Consider the following 23275-nt stretch of genomic DNA (forward strand, 5'->3'; position numbering starts at 1 on the left):
GATTATCAAAAGAATAAGAATAGGAGAAAGAGAAACCCTATGGTCATCTGCCTGTTAGAAGGCTTTAAAAAACAGATTTGACAAGCAAGTCAATTACCCCAAAAAAATAAAAATAAAAATAAGGAAATCACTCATGGAGTAGATGAAAACCCTGCCCTTTTCCAGGGTCAGCTGGTGAAAGCTACCAGGGAGTACACCAGTTTAGACCCTGCCTCTACAGAAGGAGCAACCATCCTTGGTATGTACTTCATTCATCAATCTGCCCCAGATATTCAGAGGAAACTGCAGAAATTGGCAATGAGACCTCAAACATCTCAGGCCCAATTAATGGAGATGGGCTTTGGAGTCTTTAACAATAGAGACCTATCTGCAGCAGAGGACAAAGAATGCAGATTTAGGGCTAAGAACAGAGAACAGCTTCAACTCTTGGCTGCTGTTATTGGCTGGGGAAAAAACCAGCAACTCGGGCAATGGGGAGACCTGCTTTCAATGCCACAAGGAGGGCCACTGGTCCAGGAAGTGCCAATCCAGGGCACCTCCACTAAAGGAAACCCCCAGGACCAAAGCCTCTATGATCATGCCCAAGATGTAACTAGAAGGGACTTTGGAGGAAAGATTGTCCTCCAGGCAGGAAGGGTGGTGGAGCTACCTCTCAGTAACCTGCCTTCCAGTCTTCTCAAGACTCAGAATGATGGGAAAGCCTGGGACTCAGCCTTGCTCCCACCTTCTCCATCTCTCTAACCAAGCCCTGGGCAAAAATTGATGTCACAGGTAAAATTACCTACTTCCTTATTGATATGGGAGCTATGTTCTTGATCTTAACCTAATACTCTGGCCCTCCCTGCCCCTCTACTCGTTGGGTCATGGGCATTGAAGGGAAACTTAAGGGTTGTCAAGAGATATACCCTCTCCCCTGTCTGTTTGAGGATCTGTTATTTAACCACTCCTTCCTTATCCTCTCCTCTTGTTGGGAAGGGACCTAATGGTGAAGTTTGGGAGCCAATTTTCTCTAGTTAAGCCTCCCACCTCCCTTTTGCCTCTGCTTGTCAGACCTCCCCATGTTCCCCCAGAAGTTTAGGAGACAATCGTGTCAGTTGTTTGGGATCAGGGAATTCCTAGGCAAGCTACTCATGCCATCCAGCTGTCATTCACCTTTGAGACCGTAATGTGTTCCCACATCGTTGCCCATATCCAATTAAGCCCAACTGCAACCACTGATTGAAAAACTCTTTAAGTGTGAAATCTTTGTCTTTTGCCAGTCCCCATACAACACTCCTATCCTTCTTGTGAAAAAGCCTTATGGGGAGCATTGCATGGTTCAAGATCTCAGGGCTATTAATGAAGCCGTTATTCCTATCCATCACATAGTCCCTAAACTATACACTATACTCATTCAGATCCCTGGGGGCACCCAATGGTTTTCCATTCTGAATCACTGGTAAAGGTTTTTTTTGGTTTTTTTTAACTGGAAATAAGCTAAGAGAAACCATCCAGCAAGCCTGTTGGGCTTGCCCAACTTGTGCCCAGGTAAATCCTAAAGGAGCAGTCAGACCTCCCCCTCTTTTAAAACCTGTTTAGAGGAGGATTAACTACTCAGGTGAAGACTGGCATATAGACTTTACACATATGCCCTCATGCAGGGATTTCAAATTACTTTTGTTTTTTGTTGACACCTTTGGGTAGAAGTTTCTTGAAGAACTGAAAAGGCTCAGGAGGTGTCAGGTTTCCTATTTAAGGAAATTATACCTCAGTTTGGCTTGCCTAAGTTCCTTACAGAGTGGCAAGGGCCTGGCTTTTACTTCACAGATAACTTAGACTGTGGCAAATACACTTAAAATCACTTATCACCTCCACTCTGCCTGGCATCCAAAGTCCTCTGGTAAAGTAGAGAAAATGAATCATATTCTCAAGCAGGTCCTTACTATGCTGTGCATAGAGACCCGAGAGGATTGGATAAAAAAAAATCTCCCAACTGGACTGCACCTGGGAAAATATCAAGCATAGCAGCCCATCCCCCTTTTCCATTTTCAATGCCACACAGCCCAGAATCTCTACCTTGAAAAGGGCAAAGAAATGTTCTCTAGGGATATGTTTTCTGGTTCCTTAAGAAGGGAGCAGAGTATCTCATGCCTTTGCATGGTCACCTACAACATGAACTATTCTCTCTAACCTTCCAGAGACCATTCATCAATTGGCAAAGAAGACAGCTTATAGTCTCCAGGAAATCCAGCAATCTTTGGATTCCTTAGCAAAAGTAGTCCTAGATAACAGAATAGCCCTAGACTACCTGCTTGCCTCTAGTTGGATCGTATGTGTCCTGGCAAACACCTCTTGTTGCATGTACATCAACAACTCTGGGTAGGTGGAGATGCATACTGAATGTTTTGGAAAAGGCTAGTTGGATGCAAGAAACCATGATAACATTAGTGCCCCCAAATCATCTTCATGGAGATCCTGGCTCCTTTCTCTACTAGTCCCAATATTCCTCTCCTGATAATATTCCTTTTATTCCTGTTTGGCCCTTGTTTGTTTAACCTCTTTGCCAGATTTGTCTTCTCCAGGCTCCAAGCCACCAACTTCCAGATGACTGCTCAGGCTGCATACCAACCTCCAACCGAGTCAAAGGTCTCTAACCCACTGAGCCTTGCATCAGCCAGGTTCTGAAGTCTGACCCTTTGAATGGGACCCAATGAGGCAGGGACAGCTCTAAAACCCTTGCCAGCAGGAAGCAGTTTCAGAAGCTGAAACCTTTGCCTTTTACCCCAAAAGATTTTGGGTCCCATCTACTTGAGGGGGAAATTATGGGATGATGACACCTGGACCCTTAAAAGGAAAAGACCATGTCTTTGAAAGCAGCCCAGTACCTGAATTTTCCCACACCTTTCAGCAGTCCAGATTACTGGATGCCCAAGGCATCCAGCCCAACCCAGCCCACCTAGATATTTGACAGTCCTTTCACAGTGGTTCTTGAACCACCCCAGACCACTTAACTACTTTCACTGAAGCAGATGGAGGCAGTTAAACACTGTGATGCCCGGTTCCCCTCTATATGTGTGCTATATATAATGGGATCAAACAGGTGAGCCTGGCCCTGATCTGCAGGACACTGGGACACATTCAGTGACAGGCAATTTCATTCATAAGCAGAATCTTGCCAAAAAGGGAGTAAACAGGTACTCAATGTACAACATAGATTGGGTGTAGGATAGCTATTTATTTGACTAAAAGTGCCAAGAATAATTAGAGCAAACAGATGAGCCTACCTAATCTTCAGATCAATGGGCCACTTCCAGTGGGCCATGTATATTTTGCTCACACCGAAGAGTTTGGTGCTTTGAGATGATGGTCATCTCTCCTAACCTTATGACAGCTGAGGGTTGGGGCTGCATCAAAGCTAGGTCAGTTTCTGTATGCTGTTTGTTTCTTCCTACTCATGTGGCATGTAACTGTCTCTGTGTCTGACTTTGTCTCTGTCTGTCTCTCTCCTCTTCTTTCCTCTCTCTTGGACTTCCTGTTAGGGGTTAGATGAATAAGAGAATTTACAGCTGATAGTTTCAGTCTACTTGGTAAAGTAGAAGCCAAGATATTCTGCTAAAAGGGGTCCTTGGAAAATGGGGGCTCAAGGAGAGAGGTTTGCGGAGAGTGTGGGGAGTGTGATGAAGAGAATGAAAAAAGATGGCTATGCAGCACTGAGGGCCCTCTTGAGATTAGATTATATGAATTTGTGGTTGCCTCAGTTCTTATAGTTCCATGGCTTCCTCTAGTAGCATTCAGAGACTTGAGACGAGAAGTAAACAAGGTAGATAATGAGGGTGACCCAGGGTTGAGGATTAGCAGGACATGAACAACAGAAGGCCAGAAAGCAAAGGATTCATAGATAGATGATGGTGCTTTATTAAACTTGCAAAGTAAAAGTTTGAGACTGTGAAGGGGAAAAGAGAGACCAGAACAGCAGTGATGGGCATTTAAACCTGAGAATTGGGGGCAGCTAGGTGGGGCAGTGGATAGAGCTCCACCCTTGGAGTCAGGAGGACCTGATTTCAAATCCCTTCTAGCTTTATCATTTAGTGACTCATTCCATATGACTCTTGAGGAAGCTTGAATAATGAAATAAAATCCTCAGAGATTAAATAACCTGGTAATTTGAGCAAAAAAAAATGAATGAGTTATGGATTTTGCCTAAACCTTCTTACCGTTCAAAACTGTTTTCTGCATTTTACGGTGAGTGACTCTGCTGATCAGTTGTCTGATAGCAGCAATTGAAAATTCAAAAGTCTAGAGTTATTACCAATTCAATTAATCTTTGACTGTAATTGGAAGATAGGTAAATTTTTTTTTTCTCAAATAGAATCAGTTTTTTGTTTGCTTGCTGGGGGTTTTGTTTTGTTTTTTGATCTTGGCTTGCATTTTCATCAATATAGGGAACTCTCTGTGAGGAAACTTTTTCTACCTCTACCAATGAAGACTTGTACCATCTCTGAAACGTTCATCTTAAGGAGTTACCTGGGGCAATCATAGAACCAGCATGTGGTGGAGGACAAATTACATCAAGGTATATCTCAGGTAAAAATCTTTCTCTATTGGGATAAGATAAAGAATATATTGCCCCCAAAGGCCATCACAGTGAGAATTCTGGCATTTTATGATGAACATGCTAAGGAACTTAAAACAAGAGTCTTAAAATGATTCAGCATTTATATTTATTCACCATTTGTTGAGTTTGGAAAGAAGACCTGATAAGTACATTTGATTAGGGAGCATGGAGTACTAACAAGGAAGATGGTGTCAGGGAATGTGACTTTGGACACCATCTGGCTTTGTGCTATGAGGAGTCAGAACCATCTAATAGCTGGAAAGTGATTTTGTTGTGAGTAGTTAGTAGACACAGAGTTTGTGTAGGTCATCCTGTAATATCAACACCAGATGATCATCCAAAGTTGAGGTGAGGGACCCCTCTGTGTATTCAGACCACGCCTAGACAATGCTTTTGGTGTTCACCTCAGAAATGTAAAGAGGTTTTCTAAATGGGATGGCCTGGTCACTTTAGAAGAATTTGAATAGAAGAAGCAGGTTATAATATGATGAGAAATGATAGTTCAAGTTCAAACCAGAAAAAGGTGCTTTTTTTCTTCATTGTCATTCACTAGACCTTTCCTAAGACGAATCGGAAAAGACACTTGAAAAGGTCTTATGAAATGAGACACCATTTCCATGTTCCCTTGGTCTCTTTATGATGCTCACTGGTGGTTTATCTGGAAAAAGTATGCCCAGAATTCAAGATGTAAAGGACTAGAGGACATCTCCAAGTCAAGGTAAGATTCCCCTAGAAGGTAATGGGGAATTTTACAGGTATCCATTTGTATTTGAGGGTTTTTTTTGTTTTTTAGATGTAGAAAGAGAAGAGAGAGAAGCAGTGGCCTGGCATCGAGATATTTCCTGGACCTACATTATAGAGGTCACATAAGCTTGACTACTCCTCCTGGACACACTCATTCATCAGAGGCTTGTATCGGTCATCTGGCCAGGATGCTGCAGTAACTGCTTCCTCCTGCCTATGGCGCTGAGGATTTTCTTCCTTGGGCCCAGTTGCATTTGTATGCTCTGGAGATCCTCATCTGAGCAAAGTAAGAGGGCGTCTAGATCTATTTGTTCTCTCATAAGGATAGGGATGAACTCACTCAGGTTCTGAGACATCAAGAACAATTCAATGGGGGTAATATCTGCTTCATCTTCCTCCCATTCCATTTCATTCTCATTCCAAGGCACCTCATCTCCATCCTCTTCTTCTAACTCTGCTTCTGGGTTAGTCTCACCAATGTCCCCTGGTCTTCCTTTCTGGAGTAATCCAGAAACTATATTAAACTCTATTTCTCTTTTGCTGTCTGAGATATCTTCAATTGCTGAACTTTTTTTAAACACAATATTGCCCAGACCAGGACGGTTGAAAATGGACTCTTGCTGCACATCATTGTCCTTATCTTCTGTGAGCTGTATCTTATCTTTGAAACCATTTGTGAATGACTCTTCCTCATCTTCCTGGAACACTTCCATCACATTTTGCTGCCCTCTCCTGCTCTTCTTATCTGTTCCTTTTCCCACCTGTTCATCTGCTGTGTTCCTGTTCTTCTTATACCTTGCCTTGAAGGTATCTTTCAAACCCTTGGAGAATGTTTCAAATACAGTGGGAGTAGAGGAGTTTGAAGAAGATGACCTGGAAAAAGTGCCCTTGGAAGAAGTTAGGGTCCCAGCCTTCTCCTTGTTGAATGTGCGATTCATTTTATTCTGATGTCTATCCTGGAGCTTTTCACAATCTTTAATCTGCTTCTGGGCATTTCTTTGGGCCTGCTCCTTCTGTCTGGCAACCTTTTTGGGGTTCAGGATGCTTTGATCCCTGGCAGCTTTGTCTAGAATGTCAACACATTCACTCTGCTCTCTGCTGGCAGCAGCATCTAGTGGAGACTGTAGGTCATTGTCTAGGGCAAATATATTGGCACCAAAGTTGATCAAGAATGAAACACAGTGAGTGTGTCCATTGGAGGCTGCACAATGGAGGGGAGTGTTTCCCCAAATGTCACATTTATCAGGATCACCCCTAGAATAGAAAGTGTAGGAAAAACATGTTAGTGTCGTCTTCATTCATTCACAGCACCTATTATGTATCAGGAACAGCCCTAAGTACAAGAAGGCAAACAAACAAACAAACAAACCCAAACCTGAAATAGTCCCTGACCTCAAGAAGCCTATGTTCTATTGGTAATAAATAGCATGAACATACAACAGTAGATATAAAATAAATATGAAGTACTTTCTCAGAGGGGAAGGGGCCTAACCAGGAGGGAGATTGCTTGTAAGAGGTGGTACTTGAGTTGAACTTGGAAAGAAACTAGGGAATCTGTGAAGCAGAAAGATGAAGAAGGTACATTTCAGACTTGGGGGCAAATTTTTTTCTCTTTTTTCTTTTTTCTTTTCAACATGTGTTTTTAAAACTTTGGGTTACAAATTTTCTCCCTTCCTCCCTCCCCACCCACCTTCACTGAAAGGCAAGCATCTCAGTACAGGTTATAGATATGTAGTCATGCAAAACACTTCATAGTAGTCCTGTTGTGAAAAACTAAGTATATTTCCCTTCATCCTAACCTACCCCCCATTTATTCTATTCTTTCTTTTGACCCTGTCCCTCCTCAGAAGTGTTTGCTTCTGATTATCCCCTCCCCCAATCTGTGCTCCCCTCTATCATCCCTCTGCTCTCTTGTCCCCTTTCCCCCTTATTTTCCTGTAAGGTAAGATAGATTTCCATATCCCATTGTGTATGTTATTCCCTCCTTTAGCCAAATCCTAAGAGAATAAGATTCACTCATTCCCTCTCACCTTCCCCCATTTCCCCTCCACTGTAAAAGTCTTTTCTTGTCTGTTTCATGTGAGATATCATACCTCATTTTACTTCTCCCTTTCACCCCTTAATTTTATTTTCCAGATATCACCCCTTCATCTTCAACTCGCCCTGTGCCATCTATCTATCTATCTATCTATCTATCTATCTATCTATCTATCTATCTATCTATCTACCTATCTATACATACATATAATTTTTTCCCTCCCACTACCCTAATATTGACAAAGGTCTCATGAGTTACAAATATCATCATTCCCTGCAGGAATGAAAACAGTTCAACCTTAATAAATCTCTTATGATTTCTCTTTCCTGTTTACCTCTTCCATGTTTCACTTGAGTCTTGTATTTGAAGGTCAAATTTTCTATTCAGCTCTGGTCTTTTCCACAGGAATGCTTGAAAGTCTCCTACTTCATTGAATGACCATTTTTTACCCTGAAGGATTATACTCAGTTTTGCTGGGTAGATAATTCTAGGTTGCAGTCCTATCTCCTTTGCCTTCCGGAATATCATACACCATGCCCTCTGGACCCTTAATGTAGAGGCTGCTAAATCTTGTGTTATCCTGATTGTGTTTCCACATTACTTGAATTGTTTCTTTCTGGCTGTTTGTAATATCTTCTCCTTGACCTGGGAATTCTAGAATTTGGCTACAACATTCCTAGGAGTTTTCCTTTGGGGATCTCTTTCAGGAAGTGATTGGTGGATTCTTTCAAGTAATTTCTATTTTGCTCTCTGGTTCTAGAATATCAGGGCAGTTTTCCTTGATAATTTCTTGAAAGATGATGTCTAGGCTCTTTTTTTGATCATGGCTTTCAGAGAGTCCAATAATTTTTAAGTTCTCTCTCCTGGATCTATTTTCCAGGTCAGTTATTTTTCCAATGAGGTATTTCACATTCTCTTCTATTTTTTCATTCCTTTGGATTAGTGTTACAATGCCTTGATTTCTCAAATTGTCACTATCTTCCAATTTCTCCATTCTAATTTTTAAGGAAGTATTTTCTTCAGTAAGCTTTTGGACTTCCTTTTCCATTTTGTCAATTTTGCTTTTTAGGGCATTCTTCTCCTCATTGGTTTTTTGGACCTCTTTTGCCATTTGGGTTAGGCTATTTTTTCAGGTGTTATTTTCTTCAGTATTGTTTTGAGTCTCCTTTAGCATCACTCTCAATTTTTCCTCTACTTCTCTTATTTGTTTCTCAAAATCCTTTTTGAGCTCTTCCATGGCCTGGGACCAATTCATATTTTTCTTGGAGGCTTTGGATGTAGGAGCTTTGGCTTTGTTGTCTTCTTCTGGTTGTATGTTTTGATCTTCTTTGTCACCAAAGTAAGATAATATAGTCTGACTCTTTTTGCACTGATTGCTCATGATCTTGGCCAATTACTTGAGTTATAAACTCTTTGTTAAGTTAGGAGTCTGTATCCAGCATGAAGAATGTACTGTCCCAAGCTTCAGGGGTTTTGTGCAGCTGTTTTCAGAGATACTTCTAGGGACCTGTAAATTTTCAGTTCTTTCAAGGTGCTATGATCAAGGGTGAGGTGTTTACTCGTTTCCTGGTCTGTGCTCTGGTCTATGAGCACTCTTCTTTGTCTTGGAACTGTGAGGAGGATTTCCTCTCCATAGCCACTACAAGCTCCACCATACCAGTAGTCCTTGCCTCAGGACCTCCACCTAGAACTGTGACCCAGATCCAAGCACAAAGGCAAAGCAAGAGAATCCTTCACCAGCAGAGAGATCCCTGCAATCGCCCTCTGATCAGCCACTCAATTCCCCCTCAGTCTGTGGGCCAGAAGCTCAGGAGGCAGCCGCCACTCCAGGGCTGCACTTGGGGAGTGGGGCTGGAACCCCACCATCCTTTTCTCTCAGCATCGCAGAAACAGACTTTTCCTACTGATCTTCTAAGTTGTCTTTGGCGTTCATGGGTTGAGAAGTCTGGAAACTGCCACAGCTGCCTGTGATTTAGTCCTCTGAGGCCTGCTCCAGGTTTGCTGTGGCCTGCGCGCCCATGCTGAACTGCTCTCCTCTCTCCGTCTGGCACGATATCAACCAACTGATCAACCATCCAGGCTGTCTTTGGCTGGAAATTTGTTTCACTTTGTCTTTTTGTGGGTTCTGCTGCTTTAGAATTTGTTTAGAGCCATTTTTTATAGGTATTTGGCGGGGTTTGGGGGAGAGCTCAAGCAAGTCACTGCTTTTACTCATCCATCTTGGCTCTGCCTCTGGGGGCAAATTTTTGTGCAAAGAACTGAGGTGGGAGATAGAATGTCATGTGCTGTGGTTAGAACTTAAGAGTGTGTAAATGAGAGTATTGCACTAAACCTGAAAAGGAAGCCTGAAGACAGATCATCTTTTAAAGCCCTTAAGAGAGAAATTTTATTTCGTTCTAGAGTCAAGAGGGAGCAACTGGAGTTTCTTGAATAGGAGAGCAATGTAATCAGAACTGTGTTTTAGGAATATCAGTTTGGTGTCCACATGGAAGATAGATTAGAAAGAAGGAAAGACTGGAGGTTGAGAGACCACTTAGGCTATTGAAATAAGGTAGGCAAGAGGTGATAAGGACCTAAACTAGGTTGATGGCCCCAGAAGAGGTGAAAAAGTGATGGACAAGAGAGATTTAATGGAGATAGCATTGACGAGACTTGGTAACTGGTTAAATATGAGAGTTGAGGAAGAGGGAAAAGTCCAGGATGGATGATTTTAGAATTGGAACCAGGATGGCTAGATGGATAGTGCTATCATCAACAGAAATAGTGAAGTTAGGAAAGGGCAAGAGTTAGGGGAAAACGAAAATGAGTTCTATTTTAGATGTGTGGAAGTTGAGGTACTTATGGGACATCTAGTTCAAAATATCCAACAAACAGCTGGTGAAGTAAGACAAGGGTTCAAGAGTGAGATTAGGGCAGGATAGAATTGATCTGAAAGTTGTTCGCATAGAGGTGATGGCTGAATACAGGGGAATCAATGATATTCTTGACAGAAATTGTAGAGACAGAAGAGAAGAGGGCCCTGGGGTTCAGCCATGCAAGGGAGATGGGACATTAATGATAACCCAGCAAAGAAGACTGAGAAGGAGTAGCCATGTAGGAAGGGGAAAAAATAGGAGAAAGCAGTCTTTAAAACCTAAGGACGAAAGAGTGGTTAATATTATTAAAACTGGGAGGTCAAAAAGGATGAGGACTGAAAAATGGTCATTAGATATGACAATTAATAAATCATTGGAGAAAACCTTGGAGAAAATAGTTTAACTTGAGTGATGAAATCAGAAATGAGATATTTATTGCAATGTGGTTGAAAAGTGAGTGTGAAGTGAGAAAATGGAGGTAATCTGAGTAAACAGCTTTTTCTAATAATTTAGCCAAGAAGGAAGGAGACATAGGATGGTAGTTTGAAGGTACAGTAAGATCAAATGAAGCCTTTTTTTAAAGTTGGGGGAGATCTGGGCATGTTTGTAAGCAGTAGGAAAGGAGTCACTGGATGAAGGAGAAGTTGAAAACTAGAGAGAAAGTGGTTAATGAAGGGATATGCTTCCAGAAGAAACTGAAGGGAATGGAATCAGGAGTATGAGTAGAGGGAGTGGCATTGTCTAGGAGAAGGGCCAACTCTTCTCTTCAGAATGGAGCAAAGGAAAAAAAAACTGGGTGATTTGAAGTGCAGACCTATGGAGAAGAGAAGCTAAATTATGGTGGATAGCCCCAATTTTGTCAGTGTTGCTCAGGAAAATAGACAATCATGAAATTAGGCTTATAGGTGTCATCAATGATGGGACTGGAAGGCCTTGGGCATTCCTGAACTTATCCCTAAATGTCATCTTTCTAATACAAAGGTCAACACAGAATAGGTAGAAATAGAGCCAGGAGAATTTGGTAGGAAAAGAATAAACATCGGGGTGACTCAAAAGAAGGACAAAAATAAGTGGAAAGGGCACAGCTTGTCATGGCCTTATAAATGAATGATAAAAAAAGCATTTCTTAATCACTTATTATGTGTCAGGAAAAAGACTGGCAGGACTCCTAAAGCTTAGAATAAGCTGAATTTGCTGAAAAAAGGTAAAGTCAATCAAAAGGGATTGAATATTGGGAGGGGAAAAGCTATATTAAGGAAGAAAAAAGAGGATGATAGAAGGGATAGGCCTGTTGCTTGAAATGGATGATAAGAAAGAGAAAGTAGAGCTGCTCATTTCTCGTTGTGCTGGTTTTCTTTGCCAAGGAGAATGACCTTTGAACTGTAAACAACTCAACAAAAATGGCCAAAGGGGAGTTGATCCTCAAGATAAGTAGGGAGTGAGCAAAAGGGCACCTTACCACCCTTGATCAGTTCAGGTTGACTTGCTCAACTGAACTGCATCCTGAAGTACTCAAACTGGCAGATGTGATGGCTAGCTCACTGTCTGGGATATTTGAAATAAAGTTGAAAATGGGCTCTGCAGTCCTGGAGAAGGGCAAATGTTTGAGCTTTCAGAAGAAGAGGAAATAAAGTCTGCAGTGAGCAGTGATTCCTGGGAAAATTCTAGATGAATCCTTAAAAGAAATGGTTAGTTAATACCTAGCCAAGGATGCAATGATTTCAAAGAGCCAGCACAGCTTCGTCAGAGATAGGTCACACCAAACTAATCTTATTTCCTTTTATGACTGGGTTACTAAACTGGTGGATCAGGGAAATGCTATATATATATATATATATAGTTTACCCAGATTTCAGAAGAGTATTTGATAAAGTATTCCATACTATTCTTACAAGAAAGAGAGAGATGTGGGCTAGATGGTCATACAGCTAGATTCTGAACTAGTTGAAAGACATGTTTGTAAGCAGTAAGAAAGAATCCTATCGGCAAGAAAAGATCAAAGTGTAGTTATTAATGGTTCAATGAAAAAATCAAATTGGCAGGAGGTCTCTAGGGCATGTAAATGGTCTAAATGGTCATGTGATATATAACAATTTTAATGATGGCTTGGATAAAGGCATGAATGGCAAAGCCGACAAATTTACAAATGTCACAAAGTTGAGAGGGGAAGCTAACATACTGCATGGCAAGATTTGGGATCCAAAATGATTCCAATGGTCCTAGAGCATTGAGCTGACTCTAATAAGGCAAAATAAAATGAAGATAAATGTAAACTTTTACTTAGGTACAACAAAAAATCTGCCCTGTCCAGTTCAGTTTGTCTGGAATATAGAACACCAAGTCTGGAAAGATAGACTGGTAGGAAGATTGTAAAGGTCCTTAAAAGCCCATATGGGGAATTTGGATTGTTTCTTGGAGGCTAGAGACATAATCAGACCCACACTTTAGTAAGCTGTCTATTGGAGTCCTTTCTTTGTCTAAAGCATATCTGCCTTAATTTCATCCTACAAAAGGCTATGGGACCAAAGGGAATGCTGGAGATAAAGTTTACCTAAATTTTAGCAAAGCATTTTGTAAAGTATCTCATATTATTCTCATAGAAGAGGTAGAGAGATGTGGGTTCAGTGATAATATAGTTTGAAGGATTTGGAACTAGTTAAAAAAAGTAATAGTTAATGGTTCAATGACAATTTGTCTATAGGTCTCCATTAAAGTGTTCCAGGGGCCTGTTCTTGGCCCTGTGCTATTTTTAGCATTTTTATCAATGACTTAGATAAAAGGATAGATGGAATATTTATCAGATTTGTCATCCTGTATGTTGGCTATCCCTCCCAGTTTTTAGCATGTACAGAGTCAGGATCCCAAAAGGTTTAAATGGCTTGAACATTGGTTTGACTCTGATAAGATGACATTCAATACTGATAAATGTAAAGTTCTAGCCTTAGGTGAAAAAAAAAGTAACTTCACAAGTATAGAATGGTTAGACAGTTTGTCTTAAAAAAAAAGCATGGCAAAAAAAGAAAACAAAACAAAACAAAAAAAAGCATGGGAAAAAAAGAAAAGAAAACAACAAAACAAAAAAAAAGCATGGGTTTTTTTTAATGGACAGTAAGGTCAATGAGGCAACAGTGTGAAGTGGCAGCCAAAAAAGTTAATGTGACCGGGGCTGCATTAAGAGTGGAATAGCTCCTAGCCATGAGGAGATGCTATTTCTGTGTACTCTACCCTGATAGAGTTTAAGAATACTGATAAGCTTGAGGAAGCCATGTCCTATGAGAATGTTGTTGTTGTTTAGTTATTTTTCAGTTGTGTCTGACTCTTTGTGACCCTATTTGGAGCTTTCTTGGCAAAGATACAAGAGTGGTTTGCCATTTCCTTCTCCAGTTCATTTTACAGATAAGGAAACTGAGGCACGGGGCAGGTTGGTGGCACAATGGATAGAGCACTGGCCCTGGTGTCAGGAGGACTCGAGTTCAAACCTCAGACACTTAACAGTTATTAGCTGTGTGACCCTGGGCAAGTCGCTTAACCCCATTGCCTAGCCAAAAACAAAAACAAAAAACAAGGAAACTGAGGCAAACAGGGTTAAGTGATTTGTCCAGGGTCACACAGCTAGAAAATGTCTGAGCCTGGATTTGAACTCAGGTCTTCCTGACTCCAAGATAGGCACTATATCCATTGTTCCACCTAGCTGCCCCCTATGAGAAGAGAGCAAAGGAAATTGGGATGTGTATTCTAGAAAAAGAGAATGAGTTTTCTGGTAGGGCATACAAGCTGTCTTCAAGTATTCAAAACACTGTCCTGTGAAAGAGATATTAGACTTGTTCTGTTCTGTTCTGTTCTGCTAAAGGATAGAACAAAGAGCTAACACTGCTAAGGGGCAAATTGAGGCTTGATGTCAGGAAAACCTCCTTAGGAATATAGCTATCTAAAAATTAAATGAGATGACTTAGGAGGCATTGAGTTCTTCACCGGAAGTCTTCAAGCAAAGGTTGGATGAACACTTACTGGGTATGTTACAGAGGAGATTCCTTGTACATATGGGACTGAACTAGATGGCTGCTGAGATGGCTCCCTTCCAGCTCTACAATTCTAAAACATAAAATGCATACACAAAAATGAGTGTATACAAAATCAAATGAAGATACCAGTTACAGACCTAAAAATTGTGGAGATAATAAAGTTATTGTGGAGATGATAAGGAAGGATTGGGGCTGTCTTTCCATTCTGCAGACAGGTATATGAAGTTAATAATTTCAAATTAAAGGGTTTAATATTCTCTTGGTCTACTAAAAAGAAAATCAGAAAATGCCTCCAACAGACGACAGCGGTCCAGCAGGAAAAGTACTACATTTGGAGTCAGATAACTGGGTTCAACTCTTAATTCTCTTATTTATTAATCCGATGACTTTGGGCAAATTACTTTACGTCTAAGCCTCAGTTTCCTTGTCAGTTAATGAGATAGTTGTACTAGATGAACTCTAAAGTCTCTTTCAACTCTAAAGCTATGATTCTATAAATGTATTTTCTGAATGCAACAGATGACAATAGGGGTGAAAAAGAGCCCTAACTTCATGAAAGAAAAAAATTAACCTATGAAATTCAATTTCATCTTTTTGATGGTAGGATAGAAAATTTGTTCCTGAACCATGAGGTCATGAGGACAAAAATCAAGTCAATAAGGCAGTGCAGTGTAACAGAAAAGGCACTGGCTTTGGTTTACAGACATGAGTTCAAATCCCATCTTTGGTATTTATTAGCTGTGTAATCTCGAGCAGGACATATAACTTCTCTGTGTTCTAGTTTCTCCTCTATAAGATGAGAGGGTTCAACTCCAAGTAGACTCCAGCTATAAATACGCATTTATTAATTAGCTACTATGTATAAAGCACAGAAGAGTCTAATCCATTGAAAGAAGGATCATTTCATCAAATAAGAATGATTTGTAATAGGATCATAAAGAGATAGAAGACCACCTCATCCCACCCCTTCATTTTAGGGAGGGGGAAATTGAGGCCCAGAGAGGTTTAATGACTTGCCACAGGATCACCTAGGTGGTAGTGGCAGAGCCAGGATTTGGATCCAGGTCCTCCTATCGCAACTCCAATGTGTTTCCCACTGGACCAAGCCATCCCTTGATGAATTGAGAGAACAAAGCACAGACATAAAAAAACAGAGCATTTCCAGCTTTTGATTTGGTACAAGGAGTAAGCCCTTCCCCAAAGAGCCTGTCTGAACATTCAGATTGCCTAGGCTTAGAGCACTGGATCAAAGGTGGCCTCTTTAGGTCTGGTAGCCACATATCCTGGACAAAACATAGCATTTCATTCCCAAAACCCACTGTTCTATTTATTTTAAAACAAAACTGTTGAAATGCTCTTTAGAAACCTTGACCATCAAAAGATGATTATAAAACATCTCAATGACTGCAATATAAATAGTTTTTAAAAAACACACTTGATTACATTTTTCTGAAATTTCACTTGGGTTGAACTAAAACTAGGGCTGGAAAGGAAAGCATGGAAAACATATTTTTCCCAAATAGGAAACAGAGTTCTGAGACTAATCATAAATGCTTGGAAAAAACCCCATAGGCAAGTGGGATTTTCCCATGTCATGGGGTTGCAAATGGCTTTCCAATGTAGAGAAATTGCATTAATAAGAACCAATCTGATTCTACAGGTACACTTCTCTTTAAGGAAATCCAATTTGCAAAATTCCAAATTTACAAAACAGACACATCAGGAAATAAAATATCACACTATGAAAACATGAAACACTTCATAGAAGAATCTCTTGCAAAATTCCTTAACAGTGAGCTTTGAAAATACATTTAAAATGTTTGAGCCTACAATAATTAAATTTATACTAAACTTTTAATTTGTAGGTCTCATGGCATTGCACAATCAACAAGTTTGTCATCTAGTATGTTAGCTCTCCTCAGGTATGTATCAGTTGCAGAGTCCAAACCTGTCTCAATAGAAAACACTAGACTGAATCTAAAAAGATGAAATCCAATATAGATATATGTAAAACTTTACATTGGGGTGTAAAAAAAAAATCTCCTTGCCTCAAGGAAGGAATTTTCTGCTTTTATATTCCTTTGGATCAATTTACATTCAAAGCCAGCTCAGTCATAGATATACTTCAGTGTTTGGAATAATTTCACCCCATCTCTAGAAATTATTATTGCCCATTCCTGCCTTGTTGTACACAGGTTGTTCTTATTCCTGAGGTTATAATTTCTATTATACTAATCAAGTCCTTACAAATAATTTGAAGGCATCTTGGGTTATAGGATCATAGATATCGAACAAAAAGGGACCTTGGAGGTCATTGAGTCCAATCTCCTCATTTTATAGATGAGTAAACTGAAGCCCAAAGGGTTAAGTAATTTGCCTTAAGTCACACAATTGTGCAGTGCTTGGCAGAGATGAGATTTGAACCCAGGTCTTCAGATTCTGGACAGCTAGGTCGCTCTGTGGATAGAGTGCCAGGCCTGTAGTCAGGAAGACTCATCTTTCTGGGTTCGTATCTGGCCTCTTACACTTCTTAGCTGTATGACCCTGGGCAAGTCATTTAACCCTATTTGTCTCAGTTATCTCATATGTAAAATGAGCTGGAGAAGGAAATGGTGAACCACTCCCATATCTTTACCAAGAAAATCCCAAATGGGGTCACAAAGAGTCAAACATGACTGAAAATGACTAAACAACAACTTTAGATAAATCCTCCAGTCATTCTGGCCATTAGAATGAAAGAAAGTCTTAAAAAAAATTCTGATAGCCAGGAACCATTTGTGATGACTCTAGCATATTGAGTAGATACTTTAAGGAGAACTGATAGAAAGACATGATCAAGAATCAAACAGGACAAGGAAATGTAGAGGGGTTGCAATATGAATCAACAGAAGAAGTATCTACACAGAGAAATCTATCAAAGTCAAAGTCATCTTCAGATTTGATGAACTTGCCATCTATGACTTGATCTGAGTTATTGATGGAAATATTGACACTACAAGGCCAATCATAGATAGCTGAGTTACTAGATAATCTCTGTCCTACTTATTACTATGGAGTCTCATTCTTCGACACTTATTATCTGTAATTGAATAATAATCCATAATCGAATAATAAATAATTAGTAATAGTAATCAAAGTTGGGCGAGGAGCTTAATTTCCCTGAGCTTCAGTTTCCTCATCTTGAAAATGAGAGGGTTGGACTAGATAGATGGCCACTGAGGTCTTTTCTAGCTTTAGAGCCATGATACTATGACCATCCAGGAGAGAGATTAGCCTACACTTAGGAACACAGATAACGGTCACTCAGTTGTAGCAAAATAGTCTCTAAGTCACTGCACAGTACTCATCATAATAGTTGAGATGTCAGTCCTGTTTCTTTTGGCTGTTTATATTCCTCAACCCTAAACACCTGGTTAAAATGTTTCCAGCCAGTTAGTACCACTTGGCTTCTTTTCCTTAGTATAAACAACTTCACAGCCACATCTCCCTTCTTTTAATCCTTGCACCAACCTTCTATAGGTTTCACTAACTTGCTCCACCCAATTCCCTCTGACAATTTCCTTTATTCTCTAATTATTCTAGTAAACTTTTCTTATTTCCCTTTACTCATCTTGAAACTACCTCTTCCTTATCCTTCTTAAACTTGATAATTCTTCAGCTTCTACTACCTAATCTTATGCCACTGCTGAGTGGCACAGTGGATAGACCAAGGAATCAGTATTCCTTGGAGTCAGGAATACCTGAGTTCAAATCTAGCCTCAGACATTAATTGGTTGTGTGACCCTGGACAAGTCACTTTATTTCTGTCTGCCTCAGTTTCTTTATCTGTAAAATGGAAATAATAAAAACATCTACCTTTCAGGAAGGCAGGTAGGTGACAAAGTGGATAGAGTGCCAGAGCTGGAGTCAGGAAGACCTGAGTTCAAATCCAGCCTCAGACACTCACTAGCTATGTGATCCTAGGTAAATCACTTAACCCTGTTTGCCTCAGTTTCCTCATCTGTAAAATGAGCTGGAGAAGGAAAAAGCAAACCACTCCAGTATCTTTGCCAAGAAAACTCCAAATGGGGTCATGAAGAGTCAGACATGACTGAAATGACTGAAAAACAAAACTTCTGGGGTTATTGTGAGGATGAAATATATTTTGCAAACCTTAAAATACTATAAAAATCCTAGCAATAATTATTGATATTACCATTATTATCATGTCCTCTTTAGTTGTCCTTGACCATGCTGTTTTTTCAACACAGAAATAGAATGTGGATCAGCATCTGGGCTTGGAGATTGTTTTTAAAGTTTTCCTCAATTTATCCCACTTAACAAAATTTTTCCTTGCCATATTCAACCTCTGATGTACCTCAATGGTCTAAACCCCTCCAAGACACCTGCTCTATGTCCCCCTCCTTATCTGGCTTAAGTCTTTCTCTCTTCTCACACTCTTCTCACAGAAGCAAAAAATAGTTGTATTTTTAGTATCTTCCCTGCCTAGAGATATATAGGGAATTGCTCGCATACTGTCCTCGTAATTGTGTCACTTCCAGCATAAATCTCCTCTATGTGTATGTGATCTAATCCAGTTGCTTTTTCCGCCTTACTTCTCTTTAGTACTATTTCTACCTTCTCTATGAGTATAAGTGTGGTGATTCTCCAGTCTTTATTGATGAAAAACATTTGTTACAAAATAAATCCTTATAAATCTTTTCCATTTTTCTGATGTGTTGTTCTCTATCTTTTCTCATCCCTAAATTATCTTGGGATGAATTTGTTTGGTTGGGTTTATTGTCAAGCTTTCTTTAAATTGGTTCTAGCCTATATTGCTTCTCTCTGATAACATTTCTCTGATTTATCAGTGGATACTGCTAATAATCTTCCGTCATCCACTACCCAAGATTTTACAAATGAGTTTTATTCTAAGTTATTATTTCCTTTGGCTACTATTTTCTTCTCTTTGGTGAATAAATCAAGAGTTTGCTGACTAAGGAAACTTTTAGGCTCTTTGGGTCTCCATGTTATGGTAACTGATTTAAAATTAAACTAATGTATGGAATCATTATCTGGATCAATGCCTTTTCTACCATTATTGCCCCTTTTTCATTATCAATAACTAGTTTGTATAGGTCAGGATTAAATTGTTTCGATTACACTCCGTATGTTTTATTTCCTTTCTTCTTTCTTCTTGCTTTGTATTAATTTTGATCTTTGTTCTCACAAGCATAGTCTGACTGGTCAGGAATGACTCCCACACTACTAATGAAGCATTTCCAGAAAATTAATTTTCTTTTGTGATGCTGTTTGGTTCAGAAAATAATCATAGCATTTAGGCTTAAGGCTTCATTTTTGAACTCTCTCATTCTTTTTTGCTGGTCTATTTTTTCCCAAAATATTTCTTGCCATTGTTACCTAATTCTACCTTTGCATTGAAGTTACCAAGTGTATGCTGATTTAGTTTGAAAGATCTTATCAAGTTCTTCATATAATTTTTCTACCTCTTCATCCTCCACAATAAATGTTAGTGCATAATCTACAAATATTTTCATAGTAATCTTTTTGGAAATACTTATCATGACCATCATATTAGATGACCAAATGCCCTATGTATTGATGTTTCTTATTGTTTTGGGATGCCTAATAAAACCAACTGCCAGTTCCTTTGTCTTGCTAAGGAGTAACTACGAAACATCCTTCCATTTAGCTTCAATTTCTTTCTTCTGATTTTGTTTATAGCAAACTGGTCAAGATAGATACTATTCAGTTCCATATTTAAATATGCAATGGTGGTCAGTCCGTGGAATATGCATACAGCTGAACTGAGTTCTGTTGGGCCATCTCTGTTGGGCCATTTGTCACTTGGTCCATGTGACAGTGGCAAGGGGTGCCTGTGTCAAAGAGGGTTGGTCACTGAGTCACATTAACGTTTTCTTTCACATTATGAAAGTAACCAAGAATCTACTTAGTCAAACCTGAGGCTGGAATGGAGGACCTTCAAGGCCACCTAGTTTAGACCCTTGCTTCTAGGGAAGATTATACATAAATTATCCCAGAAAGCTATTTCTCCAATTCTTAAAGAATTGTGGAATGAAGTGTAGGGTGTATTATTTTTTTCTCTTTCTTTTTTACATTCCTTTCCTTCCCCACTCCCATCTCTCCACTACAACTCCCCATGTTGATCTCGACTCTGTCATATATTGTACTGAGGCTGACAACCTTTGAAAGTGTCTGGCTGAGGTTCCAACTCTTTCCCTAGTTTTCTTTTCTGATCTGAATAATGTAATGAAATTGGTGCATTCTCCCCCTTGCTATCAATCATCTCATAGCACCCTTCACTCAATCTGACAGAATTGTGCTGTGTTGGCTGACCAATGTTCTTATATTTTGGTGAGGCCCCTTTTCTCTTTCTAAATTAATAATCCTTTTTGGCAGGGACTGGCTTTTGAACCTTGTTCTATTATTCACTGAGAATTAGTTCACACTTTGAGTGGAATGTAAGGGATTCTGTGGTAACCTCACCTTGATTATTTTCTTTTCTGTACTTGGAATAAGGTAGATAAACTGGATCCTGATCGATGGCATTCTGCTCAAGGCTAACCCTATATGTAAATAAGTGGGTAGGCACCATCCTAGAGGTGACTGGAAAGCTCACTGCCTAAAACTATTCTTACCTTTCTGATTTGAAATCATCACTTGTGGATTACAAGTGGATTAGAGGACAAAGTTGGAAAGGGGGGCCTTTAAGGTAGTTTACCTGGGAATGACCTTTAAGCCCTCTTCCATTAGCGCATTAAGGAAAGCTAGTTTATTAGATCATCTTTGAGCTAATGAGAGAAGATGTTAAATACATTTCAAAGACAAGATAAGTAGAGGAAGGTTAGGAGTGAGGGAGTCAGGAAATAGCAGGAGAGTAGAATACTAGGGGAGGCTTGTCCCCGTAATTGGGACCTGGGGGAGGAGATATCAATGTCAAAGTTGAGCAGAACACATAAAACTTTACTAAATTCACAACTCTGTCTAGCAGCTGGCCTTGAGCCTGATATTCCCCATCATAAGCATCTTTTCAGTCTCTTTCCTCCTTCCTTTCTGGGTAATGCCTTCTCTCTCCCTCTCTTCCTTTCCCCTTTATTGCCCCCTCACATTGTTTAGCTCCATTTGTGGTCCTCAGGATCAAGCAGATTGCTAATGCCTCAATTAGAGCAAAGAGAGATCATTATTTAGGCCTAGGTTTGCATGAAGTGGTTACCATAGTCAGGCAAACAAAGTCCTATCCATAGCTTATTAAACTGGCTCATAAATAAACCTGTGGCCCAACCTTGAAACTGGGTCTTGCTACAGGGGCAGGGACCAGATCTTTGAGAAAGGAAAAACTTTATGCAAAGACTTCATAGTTGAAGAGAAAATAAAAATTCTATAAACTGGAATTTATGCTGGTAATATTCTTGGAAATAAAACGTCTTAAAGGTTGAGCATTTACTTTTGGGTAAAAGGATTCATAAAATAATAGAATTGCTTCTGCCCTACCCCTACCTCCTACCCATTTAAACTACATTTTAAAACCATGCTAGATACATGGAGTTTGTCCTCTTGAAAATCTTCAGCAATGATGATTATGTATTTATCCTCAGTCAGAAACATCTTTTTTTAGCCATTATAACCAGGTCATCTTGCTCCACCCTCAATGGCAAAACAAGAGAAAAAAATCTAGTGTCAGCTCCATGGTTAAAAAAAAATGCATTTCTCTATCTATATAAATGTCTATCATTATTATCATGATCATTATTATCGAGATAGGCCTGTCATTCAGGATTGTAAAACACAAGGAAGGGGGATTAACTATAGGATTTCCCCTTTTTCCAAGAAGACAACTATTTGAAGACTTCAAGAAAGAGCCATAGGATTAGCCCCAAGTGCCATTCACATTACTTCCATGTGAAAAAATCCCTAAAGTAACTTGGTATTTATAAAAAAAAATAGCCTAAACTTACCCCCTGCTACAGATGATCTCCAGGGCTTCCAAGTTGCCATGGTAGGCTGCCAGGAGTGTGGGGGTCATGCCATCTTCATCAGAAAGATTGAGATCTCTTTTGGTAGCCTCTTTCAGAATTTCCAGGTAGTCATCAGTTGCGGCCTGATGATACCGGGTTGACATTTTAAATTAAGCTTTTCCCTTACCTCACCCAGCTCTCAAAGAGTGTTTGCCCTAAGTCTTCCGCCAGGCAGAGAGGCCTCCCCAGCAGCCCTGCCCCAATGGGGAGGGTTAATCAGTGACTATAAGCTGCAGTACACCTCAGTAAGGTAGAAATATGAGGGCAAAGCTCATCACCTGTCTGCATCCTTGGAGGAAGCCGGAAATGTACTTTAGACCTGAAAGCAGAAATTTTCCGTCCAGAATGGCTGCATTAATGGTTATTTTATTTCCCTCTTACTCCCAAGTATTTCACAGTTTGGGGGAAAATAGGAACTGAAACAGTGGTTAAGTCACTAGCTGATTATCATGAAGGTGACATAGGCAATATAGTCATTGAACAATAAATAGGAGACAGTTATCATTGTCATGTTATCTAGCACTACTCCGTATTTCACTGGGAAAGTAACCTTTTAAAGTCTATAACTATGCTTTCCTCTCTCCTGTTTTCTCTGCCCCCCTTGTCACAAAGAAGACATTATTCTAGGGGCATTCTTCTATGCTTCATATATCTTCCATTCTCAGCTACTTCCCAACAATAATTAGAGATGAAAGCTGTCCTTTGATCCCTTTCCTGGTTGCCATGTAAACAATAGGAGGAGTATCTGAGATGACTGAATCATTTGGTTGCAAAGAGGAATAAATTCTGCTAAGGCATGCTAACTTTGTTCAGGGGTTATGGCTAACCTGGGAATGAAGAAGGGATGGAGCAGAAATGTTGATTCACTTAAGAAGAAACTTTTAATCCACAGAACATTAAATTTGCTATCCTTTCTATTTTAATCCTTTTAATTTCTTTTGTCCCAAGATAATCTTTCTTTGTCTCTCAATCAATGTGAAGTTTTT

At 39.8% G+C, this 23275-nt stretch overlaps 1 protein-coding gene across 1 annotated transcript; it reads right to left on the reverse strand.

Moving 5' to 3' along the window:
- Positions 1-5138: 5138 nt before the first annotated feature.
- On the reverse strand, positions 5139-22393 carry LOC114051929 (ankyrin repeat and SAM domain-containing protein 4B-like). The gene is made up of 2 exons (XM_027874341.1): positions 22230-22393; positions 5139-6592 (listed from the first exon to the last, which is right to left on the reverse strand). Exons 1-2 carry the CDS (start codon positions 22391-22393, stop codon positions 5497-5499), a joined length of 1260 nt encoding a protein of 419 aa, XP_027730142.1. The 3' UTR covers positions 5139-5496.
- Between the last annotated feature and the right edge of the window lie 882 nt (positions 22394-23275).

The sequence above is a fragment of the Vombatus ursinus genome, unplaced genomic scaffold (assembly GCF_900497805.2).
Source record: "Vombatus ursinus unplaced genomic scaffold, bare-nosed wombat genome assembly UNPS02014807.1, whole genome shotgun sequence".
NCBI classification, from domain to species: domain Eukaryota; kingdom Metazoa; phylum Chordata; class Mammalia; order Diprotodontia; family Vombatidae; genus Vombatus; species Vombatus ursinus.